Source organism: Panthera onca, chromosome D1 (genome assembly GCF_046562875.1).
Source record: "Panthera onca isolate mPanOnc1 chromosome D1, mPanOnc1 haplotype 2, whole genome shotgun sequence".
In the NCBI taxonomy this organism is placed as follows: Eukaryota; Metazoa; Chordata; class Mammalia; order Carnivora; family Felidae; genus Panthera; species Panthera onca.
Genome location: NC_138348.1, coordinates 54,083,263 through 54,100,621, shown reverse-complemented (window position 1 = coordinate 54,100,621; position 17,359 = coordinate 54,083,263). Strand labels below are relative to the sequence as shown.

The 17,359-nt window shown below is 35.9% G+C and overlaps 1 protein-coding gene across 1 annotated transcript; it reads right to left on the bottom strand.

Moving 5' to 3' along the window:
• Positions 1-6,527: 6,527 nt before the first annotated feature.
• LOC132660608 (olfactory receptor 51G2-like) lies at positions 6,528-10,433 on the bottom strand. The gene is made up of 2 exons (XM_060604414.2): positions 10,427-10,433; positions 6,528-7,522 (listed from the first exon to the last, which is right to left on the bottom strand). The coding sequence occupies exons 1-2, from the start codon at positions 10,431-10,433 to the stop codon at positions 6,528-6,530; spliced, it is 1,002 nt and encodes a 333-aa protein (XP_060460397.2).
• Positions 10,434-17,359: the final 6,926 nt, after the last annotated feature.

Here is a 17,359-nt window from a genome sequence, read left to right as displayed (position 1 = left end):
CTGTCAACATGGAGCCTGACTTGGACTTGAACCCACAAACCATGAGATCATGCTTTGAGCCAAACTTGGACACTTAACCGACTGAGCCACCCAGGCTCCCCTATTATGCTTCTCTCTGGACACAATTCACTCCTCAGTTTCTTCCCTAAGTGTCTCATCATTATAAACTGAGGGGCGTTGACATTTTGTTGAATAGTGCCTAATATTCGTAGAAGATAGTGGAAATTTGAATTCCAAAAATCTTATCTCAAAAATATACAACTTTCTGAGAAACACTGCTGTATTGCCCATACCCTATGGGGCTCTTTGGCTTTACAGACTTTCAAGTTGTTAATGCTGCTTCAAAGCACTAGATGGACAAAGATGGAGTCCTGGAACTGTTTGCACCTGCCCTTGGAAACACTACATGAACTAAGTCACATCAGTTCTTCAGGGAGGAAAACCAAGAAACAGACTCTTAACCACAGAGAACAAACTGATAGTTACCAGAGGGGAGGTGGGGGGGGGGATGGGTGAAACAGGTGTTAGGGATTAAGGAGGGCACTTTCGATGAGGACCTGGTGATGTATGGAAAGGTTGAAACTATAAATATTGTACCCATGAAACTAATATTACACTGTGTGTTAAGTGGAATTTCAATAAAAACTTAAAACACCCCAGCATGAATGCAGAGTCATTATGCTTTTTAAAAAAATCTCATAACCTAGGTTCCCTTTTATCAATCCTTTAAATCATTTCTTTTAAGACAAGAACTCTACATAGCTTTTCATCCTGGGAGATTTATTAGTAAATATTTGGTGTTGCCTCTGTTATAATATTGTGTGAGAATTATGAATCATATTTTCAGATTTCCAGTTTCCCTCCTTCCCCCCTTTGCTTACCTCTTCCCTCTTGTCTTTCTTACCTAAATTATTTATCAATTATCTAATATGTGCCTTACATAAATGATGTTTGGGTTGGTGGTTGATCTTAAACTTTACGGGAAATAATTGAGTGGTTGTTGGGTAAGGAAAGGGGGCCGGGGATTATTCCCCAAAACTATAGAATATATCATATAAGAGGATTAGAGGCACTGTATACCTCCAGTAAATGTTTTTCTTGTCTCAGAGATCCTCACACCGAGTTTACAACCATATCTAGGATAGCCCATGACTTTTCTTGACTTCCATCCCAAGTATGCATACAACATGATTTAAGGTAAGCTAATGTCGTTCGAGGAGTTTCTATCACTCACCAGACCCCAGGGCAGGGACACAAGCTCTGTGGATTGTCATGCAGCTGGGGGCTCATGAGGCCCCCTGCCTTGAGCATAGTGCCAAGTAAGCAAGTTTATAAAGCATTGGTTCTGGAGGCTCACAACCAATCCCAGTGAGACTCACACCCAATCCTTGTGGTATAGGATCTCAACAAGCATCAGATGTTCATGTGCTAATCTTAGTGTGTCTTTGCCAGGCCTCTAGGTGAGGTATGATTATACACTTAGAACATGGAGCCAGTCCTTCTTTGAACTTTCTTTCTTCTTTTCCCACTCTAAGACATCCTTAGCCCCTTATAAGATATTTTTTTAATGTTTATTTTTGAGAGAGACAGAGAGAGACAGAGCATGAGATGGGGAGGAGCACAGAGAGAGAGAGAGAGGAAGACACAGAATCAAAACAGGCTCCAAGCTCTGTGTTGTCAGAACAGAGCCCAATGTGGGGCTTGAACTCACCAACTGAACCGTGAGATCATGACCTGAGCCAAAGTCGATCGCTCAACTGACTGAGCCACCCATGTGTCTTAGCCCCTAAGAAGTAGAAGTTATCACATTGATCCTAGCTTTTTTGGGTCCTGGAAACATCTTGCGTCATATTCTGATCTCCAGGACATACAATCTTTATATCCTCCCTGATCCCCCAATTCAGCAGGTTTTTTTCCCCTTCAATTGTATATATCTTGGGTGGTGAGAGTTGAATATCTGCAGCACTATTTTCATGAATGAAAACATGACCAAGATTATTTTGCACTGATCGGTCTTTGTTACAATAACATACAGCTAACTTTTCCCTAGTGCTGCCCCCTTTCCTCCTCCCTACTTCCTCAAAGTGAGTTTTCAAACTTACTGAGGAATAGGTGAAGGAGATTAAAAAGGATTCACCAGGAACATATGAAAGGGTCCTGGATTTTGTTTTGAAGGTAAAAAGAAGAGTGATATAAGATGCAAAGTTTGGTCATAGTAGGCATGGAGCTGGGCAGGAGTGGCCTGGGAAATTGAAGTAGGGACCACACTGGGCATGAGGCAGAGGAAACATCCAGGGGTACCACAACCACTTGCTAGTTCAGTGGTTCACCAAAGCACTCATACAATTCAACAGAAAGTTATACTCACGGCTAAGATTTGACACAGCAAAGGACACTGTGCAGGAACAACAGGAAAAAGGTGTCCATTGTGATGTCAAGAGAGGCCACATACAGGCTTCCAACTGTTTCTTCTCTTTCTGCAAGGGTCACTGTAGCCACAAACCTCAGGGACACATGAGAGATGCCTCTATCCAGAGAAGCCTGCTTGAGTTATGGAGTCAGTGTTATTAAAGCAAGCCAGTTACATAGGTACACATCTGTTGCATGACCAGTGTGTGTAGACCCCAAACCAGGCAACAGGTACACATAATAAATTCTATATTTGTCTAACATATGCTACCAACCTGGTTCATATTGAACTACTGCTTGGGCATACATAATAACACTACTACTCAGTAACTATGTGAACATTCCAGAGAATTATTTTCAGAGTTTGGTCAAGGACCATTCATCAACATGTCTACAGAAATATGCAAGAACTGAGTAAAATGGATCTGTTGCATTAACTCTTTTCTTGGAGGTATCTTCTGTGCATTTGCAGGAGTATGTCGTGACCATGACCACACTGAACATGGGTTGGAAATGTTTTCACTCAGCATGTGTGAAATATGAGTAACTTTTAATGTGACCTAAACATAATTCTAATCCTAGACAAAATACAAAAAAGACTAGAAATATTAAATCAAAACTAGGTGGATTCCCATTGTGGATCCTTAAGTGACAAGGAGAATATTTAAGGAAGAGAATATAGCTGGAACAATTGTAATAATTTGCTAGAGAGACAGCAGGTGGTTAAGTAAGAAGGTCATTTATTTTAGGGCATGGAGCATATAATCAGCGACAAAAATTTTGAGCTAGAAAATTGTCAAAAAATAATAGTGGTATCTGTGAGTAAAGACTAACCTGCAAGTGAAGAGGAGCAATGGAAAAGTTTAAATGAGTGTGCAACATAATCTTTAGATTTTGAGAGCTATTTTCAGTTCTGCTTGGAGTTGTTTGAGAATGAAGACAGGGAAGCCAACTAGCAGGATCGCTAAATGATCTACTTAATCATTAAGGTCTAAACTGAGGCAGGAGGAGTGGAAATGTAAAAGTGGTGAAAAATATTAAGAGAGTGAAATCTACAATATTGATAAGGGATTGGAAATTACAAGTGAGGGAAAGTGAGAACCATGTGTGGCACTTGGTCTGCATTTTTGGCTAGAGTGAGGGAGTAAAGGGAAATGCCACCTACATACATGGAGAACACAAAAGTGGAAGCAGGAAGAAGTAGCATTCGAGGTTGGAGCAGAATGAGTAAGTTCTTCTTTGGCCTTGTTGAGTTTAAGATTTCCATGTAGCATACAAAGGGAATTATCCCAGAGTGACATGTGAACGTATCTGAAATTCAGGAGGGACGCTGAGTTTGAGATTGATATGGCAACATTCATATTCAGGGGGTTAGCAAAAGAAGTGAAAACAGAAAATGCAAGGAGTCAAATTATTCCCAGAGATCAGAGACTAAGCAGAAATGAGGGGTGTTAGAGAAGCCAAAAAGTACAGATATTGAATAACAAGTGAGTGGCCAACAGTGTCAATAATTGATGAGAGGTCCAGGGCTGAAAAGACAGATTTGAAATACGTTATTTGATTTGTTATTTAGATTTCTTGATGACTTTTGCCCAAGCAATTTCAATAGAACTGTAGAGGCAAAATTTTGTCATAATGGCGATGAAGAGGAAATGATTTCTACTTCAGTTAAATTGTTGGCAACTATGTTGTTTGAGGATGCATACTTAAATAGCCCCACTATAAAGAAAAACAATGAAATGAACAGTACAAAAGTCAGCATACTGGTTTAATGCCCTGACAGTGGTGAGGTTATGTTCAGGAAAGGCTGCAGAGAAAATTTAGGTGTTGAAAATTTATTATTTCATTCCTTAGGTGATATTTATACAGATGTTCATTTAATAAAAATTTATTGAATTGCACATTTATTTCAATGCAACTTTCTGTATGTACTTTATATTCCACCATAAAATATATTTAAATTTGACAAGGGGGAGAAAATTAAGACAATTAATGCATATTTTTTCAAGTAGCTTATTTATGCCAAAAAAATTTTATTGAAGTGAATTTTATTGAAGTGAATTTTATTGAATGGAAGTCAAGGGATGAGATAAGAGTCTTATATAAATAAGGATAGCATGTATAATGAAATTACCCCAGAAGGTTTCTTACAGAGATTGGGGTTGAGTCTGACAATGTTATGGAGATGGGAAGTATTTGCAGAATTCTAGAAACCCCTGCAATACTATTAATGATAATATGTAGGTAAAGCAAGAGGCAGAATTACCTGGAGGAACTGAACCTCTGGAGCTCCCTTTTATCTCCTAAACAACACAGGAATCTTTACATCAGTGAAAATAAATATATCCAAATAACATGTATCTATATGGGCAAATCTCAAAAGCATACATTTGTGACAAAGAATAGTGATTTTTTTTTTTTTTGGAGAACATTTAAAACAGTGCTATAAAGCACATACATGCTTATCGCATACTTATCGCATACACTTTTGTGTATGCTTGTTATATACACACACATCCATTTAACATAATAAAACATGGAAAAGAAAGATAAGGAACAGAGTAAAATTGTATGATTACTTTTGGATATTGAGTTTAACATCTATGATTCAGAGAGATGGAAAGAAATTTTGCCTTTATTGTAATTTTTTTTACTTAAAAAATTCTGACTCAATTGAGGCAAAATATTATAATTCAATAGAACCATATAGAAATTGTATGGCTTCTGTATGTTTTTTGTATTATTGTTTGAATCTTTTCATCCTTGAAGCATTTCATAATAATCATAATCATAATATAAACAAAAGGGGAAAAGAGAGTAAGGTGGATGGCAAAATGGAGTGTCTCAGATAATATTAAAAGAAACACATTTACAGATGGACATGTTCGACCATCTTTGAATAAAAGAGATTACATTCTTTTTCTAATATTGGAAGGAAGAATTTTGATGGCATTTCTAGATATAGATTCTTTTATGTATGTGAAAGTGAAGAAAGGGTCTGGTGTGAAGCATAAGTGACTGGAAGAAAGTTGCAGGTTTTTGAAATGGCAAGTGTGGATCATGAAAAATGTCACCGAGGGTTTCAAAAATATGCATCCAGACACTGAAAAACCAAATGAATTGAAGATCATTAATTTGTAGCCATTACAGTATGAAAATTCTAGTGTTATTCTTAGGGAAAACTCAAAAGCACAGATGTAAGACTAGAAAATACAAAATATTTAAATTGATTCCAAAGTTAAGTTTACAGTTGAAAAGTATTAAAAGAAAAAAAAAATGAGTGCTGATGGAGCTTTTCCTGGAATATGTGTGGTCCATAGTGAATAGGAAAGTCAATGATAAAATGATGGCTGTCCTGGACTTAGAGAAGGTGAGATATTTGGGACTAAAGATCTCAAGCCCAAAGTCCAAATGCAGTGAAGTCAAGGAGTGAACATTCTTGAAAGACAGAATATGATACTACAGATTGACATACTGGATTTAAACATTATACTTTTTCCAAATGATGATGATTTTTAGATTTATTTTACAGTGTGGCAAGAGAAGTTTCATACGTCCAATATAGGTAGAGATTGTTGGTATTGTAAATTTCATGATTTTATAGTTTTTTTTAATAGCAATATTAGATATTCACTTGTTTGCTTCTTTCCTTTACTCCCTACTTCAACAACAATATCATCAATAAAACAAAGCACTATGCAAGCAAGAACTTTGCTTAATTCATATTATATCTTCAGCTCCTCAAAAAGTCAAGGATAAAGTAGGTATTCACTAAAAAGTTAACACCATGTCAAGGTATATATACAGATGATAAGACGAAGTACTTTGTTCACTCTGTCCAAGATGAATTATAAGACTATAAACTTCTCTAAGATATATGAACCAGTGGACAAAGAAATAATGCAAATAGTTCATTATTTCAGATTTTTACTTCCTGAATAAATTTTATTGTTCAATGTACATTTGTTCAAATCATAGAATAGAAACAGTTTTAAAAGTTACCCAAACCAATATACTGTATAATTCAGAAGAGTCAAACAGAATCTTTGTGGGCTTTTAGAATATCAGCAGCTCTTTGCTTTCATGAAGCATTCTTTCTCTTTTAGGATCGTGCTCATTTATGTTATAAATGTGACTTGGGATTCTCCTGGTCTTCTTTTGGTGAAGAGTTTCTGAATTTTATCTCGTATCTGCTTGGTTTTCGCTACATACACAACAGGGTTCATCACAGGGGGAATGAGAAAATGCATGTTAGCCATGGTCACGTAGATACATGAGGGAAGTTTGGGGCCAAAGCGGTGCAGTATGGACAGGCAGATCATGGGTGTGAAAAAGAGAATCACAGCACAGATGTGGGAAATGCAGGTGTTGAAAGCCTTGAGACGGCCACCATAGGATGCAATGCTCAGTACAGTTTTCAGTATCAGGACATATGAAAAGAGGATGAAGAGAAAATCAAGTCCCATAGTGGATAGCACCACAAACAGTCCAAAGATGCTATTGATCCTGGTGTTGGAACAAGAGAGCTTTATGATATCAGGATGCAGGCAGTAGGAATGAGATAGTACATTGGAATCACAGAAGCACAGCGTGCTCAAGAGGATGGGGAGAGGCACCTGCACAGTGAATGTTCGCACTATAATGGCCAAACCTATCCTGGAAATTACACCGTTGGTGAGAATGGAAGAATAGTGCAATGGACGCGAAATGGCCACATAGCGGTCAAAGGCCATTGCCAGTATGATAGCTGACTCAAAATCCTGGAAGGTGTGAATAAAAAACATTTGGGTGAAGCAAGCAGAGAAGGTGAGCTCTCGAGCATCCAGCCAGAAGATCCCCAGCATTGTGGGGAAAGTGAAGAGGGACAGACCCAGATCAGAGACAGCTAGCATGGCCAGGAAGAGATACATAGGCACGTGGAGGGTCTGGTCCTTGCAGATAACTGTCATGATGGTCATGTTGCTCATCAAGGTAATGAAGAACATGGCACATAAGGGTATGGAGATCCAGATGTGCACAGCCTCTAGTCCAGGTATGCCTGTCACCACAAAGGTGGAGACTATGGATGTGGTGCTATTGGTGGGCAATATAATGCCAGAGGTGCATGCCTTTCCTAGAACAAAATTTATTGACTCAGTCACAGATGTTAAAATTTGACTTGAACCTTTGACAACTCATAATACACCTTACTTTAAATTGACCCTGAGTTGTCTCTAATATGAGATTAAATGCTGTTTCCTGACACAGAGCATCTAAGCCTCTAGACTAACAAACAAGACCTGTTTTTTTTGATCAAATTCCCTAGATATTGTAGCTTTATGAAGGAAAAATGAGGATAAAAAGTATCATTGGTATTTAGTTTATCTAAGTACTTTAACTGATATAATTGTTATAAATAAATAAATAATAAAAAATCCAAAGTATATGATATGTTCAAGTAAATTCTTTTAAAAATCCATGCAAATTCATACTTGTTATTGTAATTACAGTGGTACATCATTCCTGGGTATTTCTTACTGCCTTAGACTACCTTGATCCATATTAGACAAAGCTACTTAAACTGTAGTTCTTGGCACATTTTGATATCCTATTATTTCTCCAGTGAGATGAGTGCAGAAATTTAAATAAACCTTTGATTTAAAGGTTTAATTTAAAGCCTGGGTGGCTCAGTCGGTTAAGCATCTGACTTCAACTCAGGTCATGATCTCTCAGTTTGTGAGTTCGAGCGCTGCAGTGGGCTCTGTGCTGACAGCTCAGAGCTTGGAGCCTGCTTTGGATTCTGTGTCTCCCTCTCTCTCTGCCTCTCCCTGCTCCCTATCTGTCTCAAAAATAAATAATAATTTAAAAAAATTAAAAATAATAAAAAAGTAAAATAAATCTTTAGAAACTTTTGTATTAATTGACATAATGTATCTATGCTTTAATTTAAATAATTTAATTTAATAATATTAATTATTATTAGTATATAATCACAGGGTTATTATTGCATGTATTTTTCATTTAATTTCCATTAAACATAATTTTAGTTATATTTATGAAAGTATTTGGTGATTGAAAAATTTTAAGTATACCTTCACTTCATAGGTTATGAAGCACTGTTTCATGATAATTCATTATTGAATGTAAATGTGTTTTTTTTCAATTGAACATGAACAAAAACAGCAAGAATTTAGTTCTATATATTTAAAAATACTAAAATTTTGAACAAATTGTTTAATTTTTTTAATGTTTATTTATTTTTGAGAGAGAGACAGAGTGCAATCCGGGGTGGGGCAGAGAGAGAGAGGGAGAAACAGAATCTGAAGCAGGCTCCAGGCTCTGAGCTGTCAGCACAAAGCCTGATGAGGGGCTTGAACTCACGAACTGTGACATCATAACCTGAGCCGAAGTCGAAGTGATTGAGCCACCCTGGTGCCCTTAGATTGCTTAATTAAAAAAAAAATCATGTTCATGGTTATGTTTGACCATGTTTGACCAAAGTATTAAAATATTTTGAATTTTAATTAAAAAGATCTAGAGATATTTTGCATAGTTACTATGTACTTGTGTAAGCAAACAGTTCATTTTTAATGATGATAACAAAATGTTATACAATGCCTATTTTATTGACTTAATTCAATATGGGTATGGTTATTTATTCATCCAAATATTCAATAAATATCAATTATTTTTCTCCATATTCTTATTGGCTGTAAGCTTAAATATTATAACAAAGATCTGGGAAAGTAAAATTAGCAAATTCTTTGAAGAAGTGACAAGCTTATTTAATAATCAACAAAATGCACAGTATGTCAGAGATGAGACCGTTTTCATAGTCTTCATTACCAAAACTTATTTATTTAAATAAAACAATGAATCTTGTGATACACTGAATCTCTTTCCCACAGACAGCAAAGTACACATTTTTATGAGTTCACCTCTCACCGGATTCTGTTTTTATGGAACTACATACACATTGCATTTATACTTATATACCCTTCCTATCGTAGCAGTCATCTCACAATGACAATAAGCCATACAAATATTTGCACGTATGCCTTTCCCAACCCCTCATCTACCCTCACTCACCAATGTCATCCTTGGATCATCTGTGGGCCTTTGTAGAGATGTGCACTTCTAAATCACCATTCCCTGGGTGGAGCTGATGGGCCTTAGCTGTGGTGGCCTGAGTATTTCCCAGCTGTTCCTATTTGAATTCTCCCTTAAGTCTAATCTTTGGTCAGATTAAGAGTCTCAGATAATAATGGTTTTTTAAAAAGTTTTTCTATAAAGTCTGACTACCTAACTTGGTTGGCATTGTGGATAAGAAGCTGGAAGATCCAGCCCATTTGTCTCTGCTTCCATTTGACAGGTTAGTGAATTTTTCAAAATCTCAATTCAAGTCAATTTGGATCAGACGTTTAGAAATACTAACAAGGGATTCACTAGATTTCTATGCATTGTGTTTAAAAATTACAATAATTGGAATTATCTTCAAGAGGTTTTATTAGTATTTTTTTTAATCTGGAGTTTTGTTGTAAAAGATAGAGAATGGAGGTAGAATGGCTAGAAAACTCACTCTTTGTTGGATAAAACTCATTCTGCTTAGTCAAATCATTGCACCTTCCAACATTAAGGGTCTGGTGCCATGTTTATTCACAATGCCTTTTATTATGCATGGGTTTTGCAAAGCATTTTCAGAATCCAGAGTCTACACTTGTTGTTTTCAAAGGATGTCCATGTTTAGATATGAGGCTGAATCTCATGGTCGGTGTAAACACAGGCATGGGTAGTTGTGCACTTCTCTAGTTCAGGAATACGTTAAACCCATTCACTTTTCTTTGGCTCAATAGCATTGTCCAACTGTTTCAGGTTCTTGAGGGAAAACAAATTAGAGATACTTTCACAGAAAGAAACACCTCTAGATTCCTGTAGTTCTTCGTATTACAGGCTAGAGTGTATGTACTCACTAATTTATCCATAGTCTCTTTGTTCTTAGTCTTTTCCAAATGCAAGTAAACAATATCTTCTCTCTTACCTGACATCTCAAGGTAGAGTGTTTGCTAAAGTCCTGCAGGGGCAGCTTTCTCTTCCATGTCCAAAATCAAGAGTCCTATGACCTGGTTTGAGCTTCTTTATTATTCATGCAGCTATCTCACGAGGATATAATCTCCTAGGAAGCCCCAGTCTCTTCTTGATTTATTTATTTTGAAAGTTTTAATTTATTTATTTTAAGAGAGAGGGAGCACGCACAAAGTGCAGAGAGAGAGACGGAGAGAGAAAATCCAAAGCAGGCTCCACACTGTCAGCACAGAGCCCGATGCAGGGCTTGAACCCACGAAATGTGAGATCATGATCTGAGCCATAATCAAGAGTCTGACAGTCAGTTGACTGAGCCACCAGGTGCCACTTTTCTTGATTTAAAGTCCATTCTTCATTGTTTCCTGGGGAAGCTCCAGAAATAGCCCAAGTACCGGGTACTTTTTTTGCATCAGGTTAATTGAAAGCCTCTCATTAAGTCTTGGTGTCATCTCATTTCACTCTGAAGCGAATTGTTTTAATGTAGTATCTACATCTTGGGATTGTTCATGTCTTCTACAATATATTTTGAGATTTCTCAAAATTTAATTGCTTCACAGACATCTGTTTGAATTCTGCTATTGTTCCATTTATACTATATGTTTCAGAAACCCTATAGAATATATGTAGAAATTACCTTGGAATTCTGAAATTATAAACTATATAAACTTTCCCATCATCATTCCACACTGTACCCCTACACACACCATGCACCTTACACATAACTGCATGTCAAGGACCTTTTTTTGTCATGTAGTTTCACATAAACATATGGACTTTCAGGCTAGCAGAATGCACAGATTCAATGGTATTCAACAGGAGTAGTCAAATTTCCACAAATTCCACAAAATAGCATTAGACCCTCCTTGTGATGAGTCATGTTAAGGAATTAAAAAAAACACTTTTATGTGTCTTTTATTATTTACTTTCTCACATAAAAAGCCATATATTCTCATCATTTCAATTAGCAAATCATGTTCAGTTTGAACAAGCTGAAATTCAAATATATTAATTTATCAAACCCCCCCGTCAGACAACTAATATGTAGCCAATCTAGGATTCAAAGGTAATTCATGGTCCCCAGCATGTTCTCCCTTTATCAAAATATACTTCAAAAATAACATGAAAGTTATAATTTTTATAAACCTGACTTGTATTGATAAAGTACCTTTCTCTGATGAAAAATGTTTATTTCCCCTTCTATGGAGGAAAAGCAATCATAATGGAAATCACTTAAGTGCAAAACTGGTTGATCAGCTATTTCCACGGATTCTTCTTGTCCTGAGGCTTTCTATATTCATAATAATGCTGTGAATTGAAGCCACTAATATATATAAATAAAATACCACTGAGAATGATATATTACCCAAAGTAGCTTCCTATTTCCCTGGGTGTTTTTGTCATTATTATTTTTTTAATTTAAAGATAGAAATATTGAAATATAGATCATAATTAATAATCCTTTACTCATTAAAATTTTTTGTGTGACTTAGATTAAAGTAAAGTAGGTAGTTTCGTGTCTACTCAAAGTTGTGAAGACCTATGACCTTTGAGAAAAAGTATAAGTTAAATGTGGGACTGGGAACCAGAGAAAGAGGTCTTGCATAAATGATTCCTAACATGTGAGGACAGATTCTTAGATGAGGTGTTCAAACTGAAAGTTAAGTCACCTCCAGGAAAAAGAATATTTCTTTTTTTGTATTCTCCTGTTGATTTATCAGATATATCAAGGCCCAACACAGAGGAGGTGTTACATAAATGTTACATTAGTATTAACAGATCCAGCAATATGCTATTTATTGAAGATATGCATTGAACAACTTTGTGTGTTAATGTGTTAATGACGGTAGCTGTATTCTTGAGATATAGCTGTGAGAAATGACTATATAAAATGTCATTATGGAATTCATCAATTTAACCTCTCAGGAGCCTTTGAGAATAACTAAAGATAATACATAAAGATGTGTAGAATCTCAGAGTACTAGGTAGTATACACCATTTAACTCCAGCTTTACTAAATGTAAAAATTCCTACTATTCCTATCAGTGAAATGGCAAACAGAACCAAGAACACCTGAATAAACACAGAACATATCCAGACTGTGAACTGAGAATACTTATGTCAACTCTCTTACTTGTGCAGGAACACTTTTGCACAAGGAATTAAAGATGTAAAACAGCAAATAAACCCATCCTTTGTTTTATTAAATTCCTGAAAATAAATTTATTCAAATAATCAATAGGCAATCTGGGAAAATGGAAATTATTTGAGAGAAATAGATTGCTCACATAGAAAAACAGCTTAGGTCCTTTATCGAACAACAATTTATTTATCAAGATGGCTTTCACTTTCCATACCACATTATTTCTACCCTAAACTATTATGCCATAAGATTTATATATTGCCATTCAGTTCCAACCTTCAAAAAGATATCTCAGATCTTGGGTCCGGATCCCAAAACCCTAGAAATACCCCAACCTGACCACTTTCTTCTGAAGTACTACTAGAAATATGTCAAAGTAGTGTTCTCTATTAGTTCAATTAGTAAGTTATGGATCTAGTTTATACTTGGTGTCCTACCATGGCTTAAGACCCCATAACTCATGAATCTCCTGCTTGGAGATATCCAAGATGCAACATGAGGTAAACCTCATGTTGTGCCTGGTCTCCAACTTCTTAATACCGAGTTTCAAATTACTGAGATTATATTTCATCATGAATAAAGAGCAGTTGCTTTTATGCAGTCCTTTCACATTTGCTTCCGTTGGTGCAAATTTGCCTTATTAATAGACATACTTTTGTTTGTCTTTCTGTTGTTATTGCTAATTTGTGTGTTTAAGAAGTTTCACGTGGGTGAAGGCAAATCCACAACTGATAAGTCTGTCCTTGAGATGGCTCCAAGGACTGATGAAGACAGAAGGCCTCCACAGTACAGCAGACTTAAAGGAGCAATTTTGCCTTTAGTGACCAAAAGGATTAGGAGAACTTGTCTCAGCTCTTTTCCTATTTACCATGGGAATCTGGTTGGGGGAGAGAGAGCTCTTCTCTTAATGTTCTATCTGCCAGGAATTGCATATTTATTAAATCTGCAGTTTAGATAGCCAGTAACTAAGGACCCAAGACCCCAGGTGCATGAACAATTTAATTTCCCAAGTATTATCAGGCATGTATTGATTTGTCACATTCCAAGTGTTTTCCTCTCCATGACAGATTATGCATCTTAACTGTAGCTGTGCTAAAACTCTCATTAGTGCGCCTGTCTTTTCAAATGGCATATTTCTACCAAATATAATTTATAATGACTTTGGCCTCTTTGGGAAAGTCTCAATGTGAAGAATTGTCTATTTGAGAAGTTCCCTAAAATAAAAAAGAAGTAAAATGTGAACTTGTGACTTGTTTAAGGAAGCTTCCAAAAGGAATTCAGGCAGGATTGTTAGACTAGGTTACTAGCATAAATAAGTAGACAAAATTTTACAGAGAACTTTAGTTTATGAAAATATGATCTAGTACTCCCATATACATCAATCAGTTGATATATTGGTAGAAATTACAGTTGAGAAATTTGATTTTGAAAAATTTGAGTTTTACTATCTAATATTACCCAGAATAATCTTAGATGCAAATATTTTGACACAGTGAAGGCAGAATCACAGTGGAGGCAGGACAAGGATATAAAGACATGAAAAGGTTTTGAGGGTGACTCTGAATGGGGTCCTGGTTTAGAAATTTGGATTTAATGATGTTCCCCAATCAAGTGCCTACATGGACTCAAATTTTCTGAAAAATAGTTTGCCTTTATTTTAAATATAAAGATAGAACTGAGATAATAGGGACTCTAAAAGTATCTATTTGAATATTTTGAAATATGAATTTAAGTAATTTACCAAAGAATTTGCACACATGTCCAATAATACATAACAAAGATCATACCTTACTAATAATCAATATAACTATACAAATTAAGGGAATAACAATACACTTTTTTTTCCCATCTGGTCTAGTATGTTAGGAAATTTAAGAGATTAGCAAGTGTGAAGGAAAAGAAGTCAAATCTTTATACTTCTCTGGATGTATATTTATTTAACATTTTTGAAAGGAAGCTAAACAGGAATTAAATATGTACTAAGATGGTATAATTATTCATATTTGTGAAACATAAGCAGTCTAAAAATCAGAGAGGTGCTTAATATATTACATTCTTATTGTGCAGTATTAAGTATCATTTATTTATTTTTTAAGGAGGCTTCATGCCCAGCATGGAACCCAGTGTAGGGCTTAAACTCATGACCCTGAGATCAAGACTTGAGCTGAGATCAAGAGTGTGACATTTAACCTACTGAGCCACCCAGGGTCCCCAATATGAACTATCTTTTAAAACTCAGAGGGACATTTTTTGTACTGTCATGGAAATATGCCTTTGATAAATCCTTGAGAAAAAAACCCACAAGATATAGAAAGATACAGTCTGAAGTCATGTACTAAATAACTTTAATATATTTTCTTTTTTTAATGTTTCTTTTCTTTTTTTAATGTTTATTTATTTTTGAGAGAGAGAGAGAGAACTTGCCCATGTGAGCACACAAGTGGAGAAGGGGCAGAAAGAGATTGGGCAGAGGACCCGAAGCAGAAGCCTGATGCGGGGCTCGTGAACTTAGAAATCATTACCCGAGTTTAACTTGGATATTTAACTGACTGAGACACCCAGGTATCCCGAAATTTTTTTATTTTTTATGCAGAAAGATAAAGTTAGACAGTTTTGTTTTGTTAACTCTGGGGAAAATAGTTGTTGCAATAAATTACATGGAAAAAAGTTTTGACAGCATGCAAGTATTTATTTGTATTAAATACTTTTTTTTAAAAAAAAATAAAGTTTATTTATTTATTTTGAGAAAGAGATAGAGAAAGGTAGAGAGAGAGAAGGAGAGAGGGAAGGGAGAGAATCCCAAGCAGGCTCCATGCTGTCAGTGCAGAGCCTGAGGTGGGGCTCAGGAACCCATGAACTGTGAGGTCATGACCTGAGTCAAAATCAAGAGTCAGATGCTGAACTGACTGAGCCACCCAGGAGCCTCTGTATTAAATACTTTTAAGTAGTTATTATTCTATTTGCTAAGAAGCTTAACATTTCCTAAACAGCCGATCTTGTTTAAACATAGTTCTGGTTTACATGTTCTCACTCCAGCTTGCTTTTCATATAACAAAGGAAGAAATTGCTCAGATCCACTGTGTTCAAATAAAAATGAAAGCTTTTGGTTTCTCCAGTACAAAAAGATGCTCTATGGTGTAGAATATCTGAAAGATGCTTCCTCCTTTCTCAGATCCCTTGGGGTGAAAATAAATTTAAGCTTCTTAGCTAGGGGTTGGGAGCCCACAGTGCCTTTTAAATCTCAGCAGAGCTTTCTGGGTACTTGGGAGACCTTCTCTTGTTGGCCTGTAAGCTACCATTAAACGACCAAGCCTTTGAAGTAAAACTGCTTCCGCACACAGAGCTGTGGGGTTTTGTGTCTTCCAGGGAGGGACAGTCCTGCCAACAGACACATGGGAAAGTGAAAAGGCCATTCGCCGTGTAGTAAGTGAAGTATTTCAGAGATAAATAATAGCAACTACCATTGTAAATGTCCTTTCAAGTAAATTGGTTATAATGTTCTTTCAAGTAAACTTATATAATAATAACCAGTTTTCCAGGGTAAAGGGACCCATAGGAATGGCTAGTGTTGAGTTAGGGTATGTGAGATTTGGGGATTAAATTGTTCAGAGAATCCTGCGTTTGATAAACTATACATTTTAAAGTTAAATGTAAAGTTAAAGTTACATGCTTGTTTGAATTTCATCTGTATTTTTTTCTGAGTACTAATTGGTGTAGTCATGATCAATTTAAAGAGTATCTGTTAATGCTACCTGTGCATATTGTGGTTACACAGCTAGTATTAGATTCCCAAATTACATGGACTGCATTTCTTGATTTGATAGCTTTCCCTGGAATCCTGAAACCTGTGCCTCAGGAATATATTTTGCAACATGAGTTAGATTTGACTCAATCAGCATGTTCTGTTTTTAGGTGCTGTTTTTAGGTTCATGGAGAGATCAAATATTTTTGCAAATTTTGGGACTTTTCTCCCCACCTTGTTTAGCAAAAGTGCTTTTCCCAATATAAATGTTGAGTTCATGCCTACTAGTAATAATAGTCATCTTCTTTACAAGTTTCAAGATGAAGATTTGTGTTTTGGGGAAATGACAATTTAAAACCAAACTTAGGTGTTCAGATAAAATATAAACTTGACCTGGGTGAAGAGCTGTTCTGCTAATATTTAGAGACTTGTCGGTCTGCAAAGTCACGCTGTATTGATAATACTAAGCTGCCATAATATTCCTGATCTCAGTTCTCTGTAAAGCCACTGTAATTTTGCAGAATTACACAAGGAATGTTGTTCCTTTGCACAGGAAACATATTTGCTTTTACCCAACTGATGCTTCTTTAGAATCCTCCTTAAATTCAACTGATCATTGGAACCATCTGCAATATCCCTAAGTTAAAATTTATACAGAATGAAGTAGATATGGGTATAAATTTGATATATACCTCTCAATCAGACCTCAACACAGTACTACACAGTGACTTTCGCAAGCTTTGTTTTTCAATTCTGTCAGCATTATAATAACCTCTTTTACTGTTTTCTGTTTAATCTTTCTAAATACCCGTTAAGAGGTATGATTACCCATATCTTGACTGCAAGGAATATTAGTTCTTCGAAAGGTAAAATGACCATTGTGATTACATAGGAGGGAAAAGACAAAGCCAGTTTTTAAACCATAATAATTTAGTTTCTTTCATAATGCTGTTTTACTTTAATGCTTTACTTTAATGCTTTACTCCAATGCTTGGAATGATACCTGA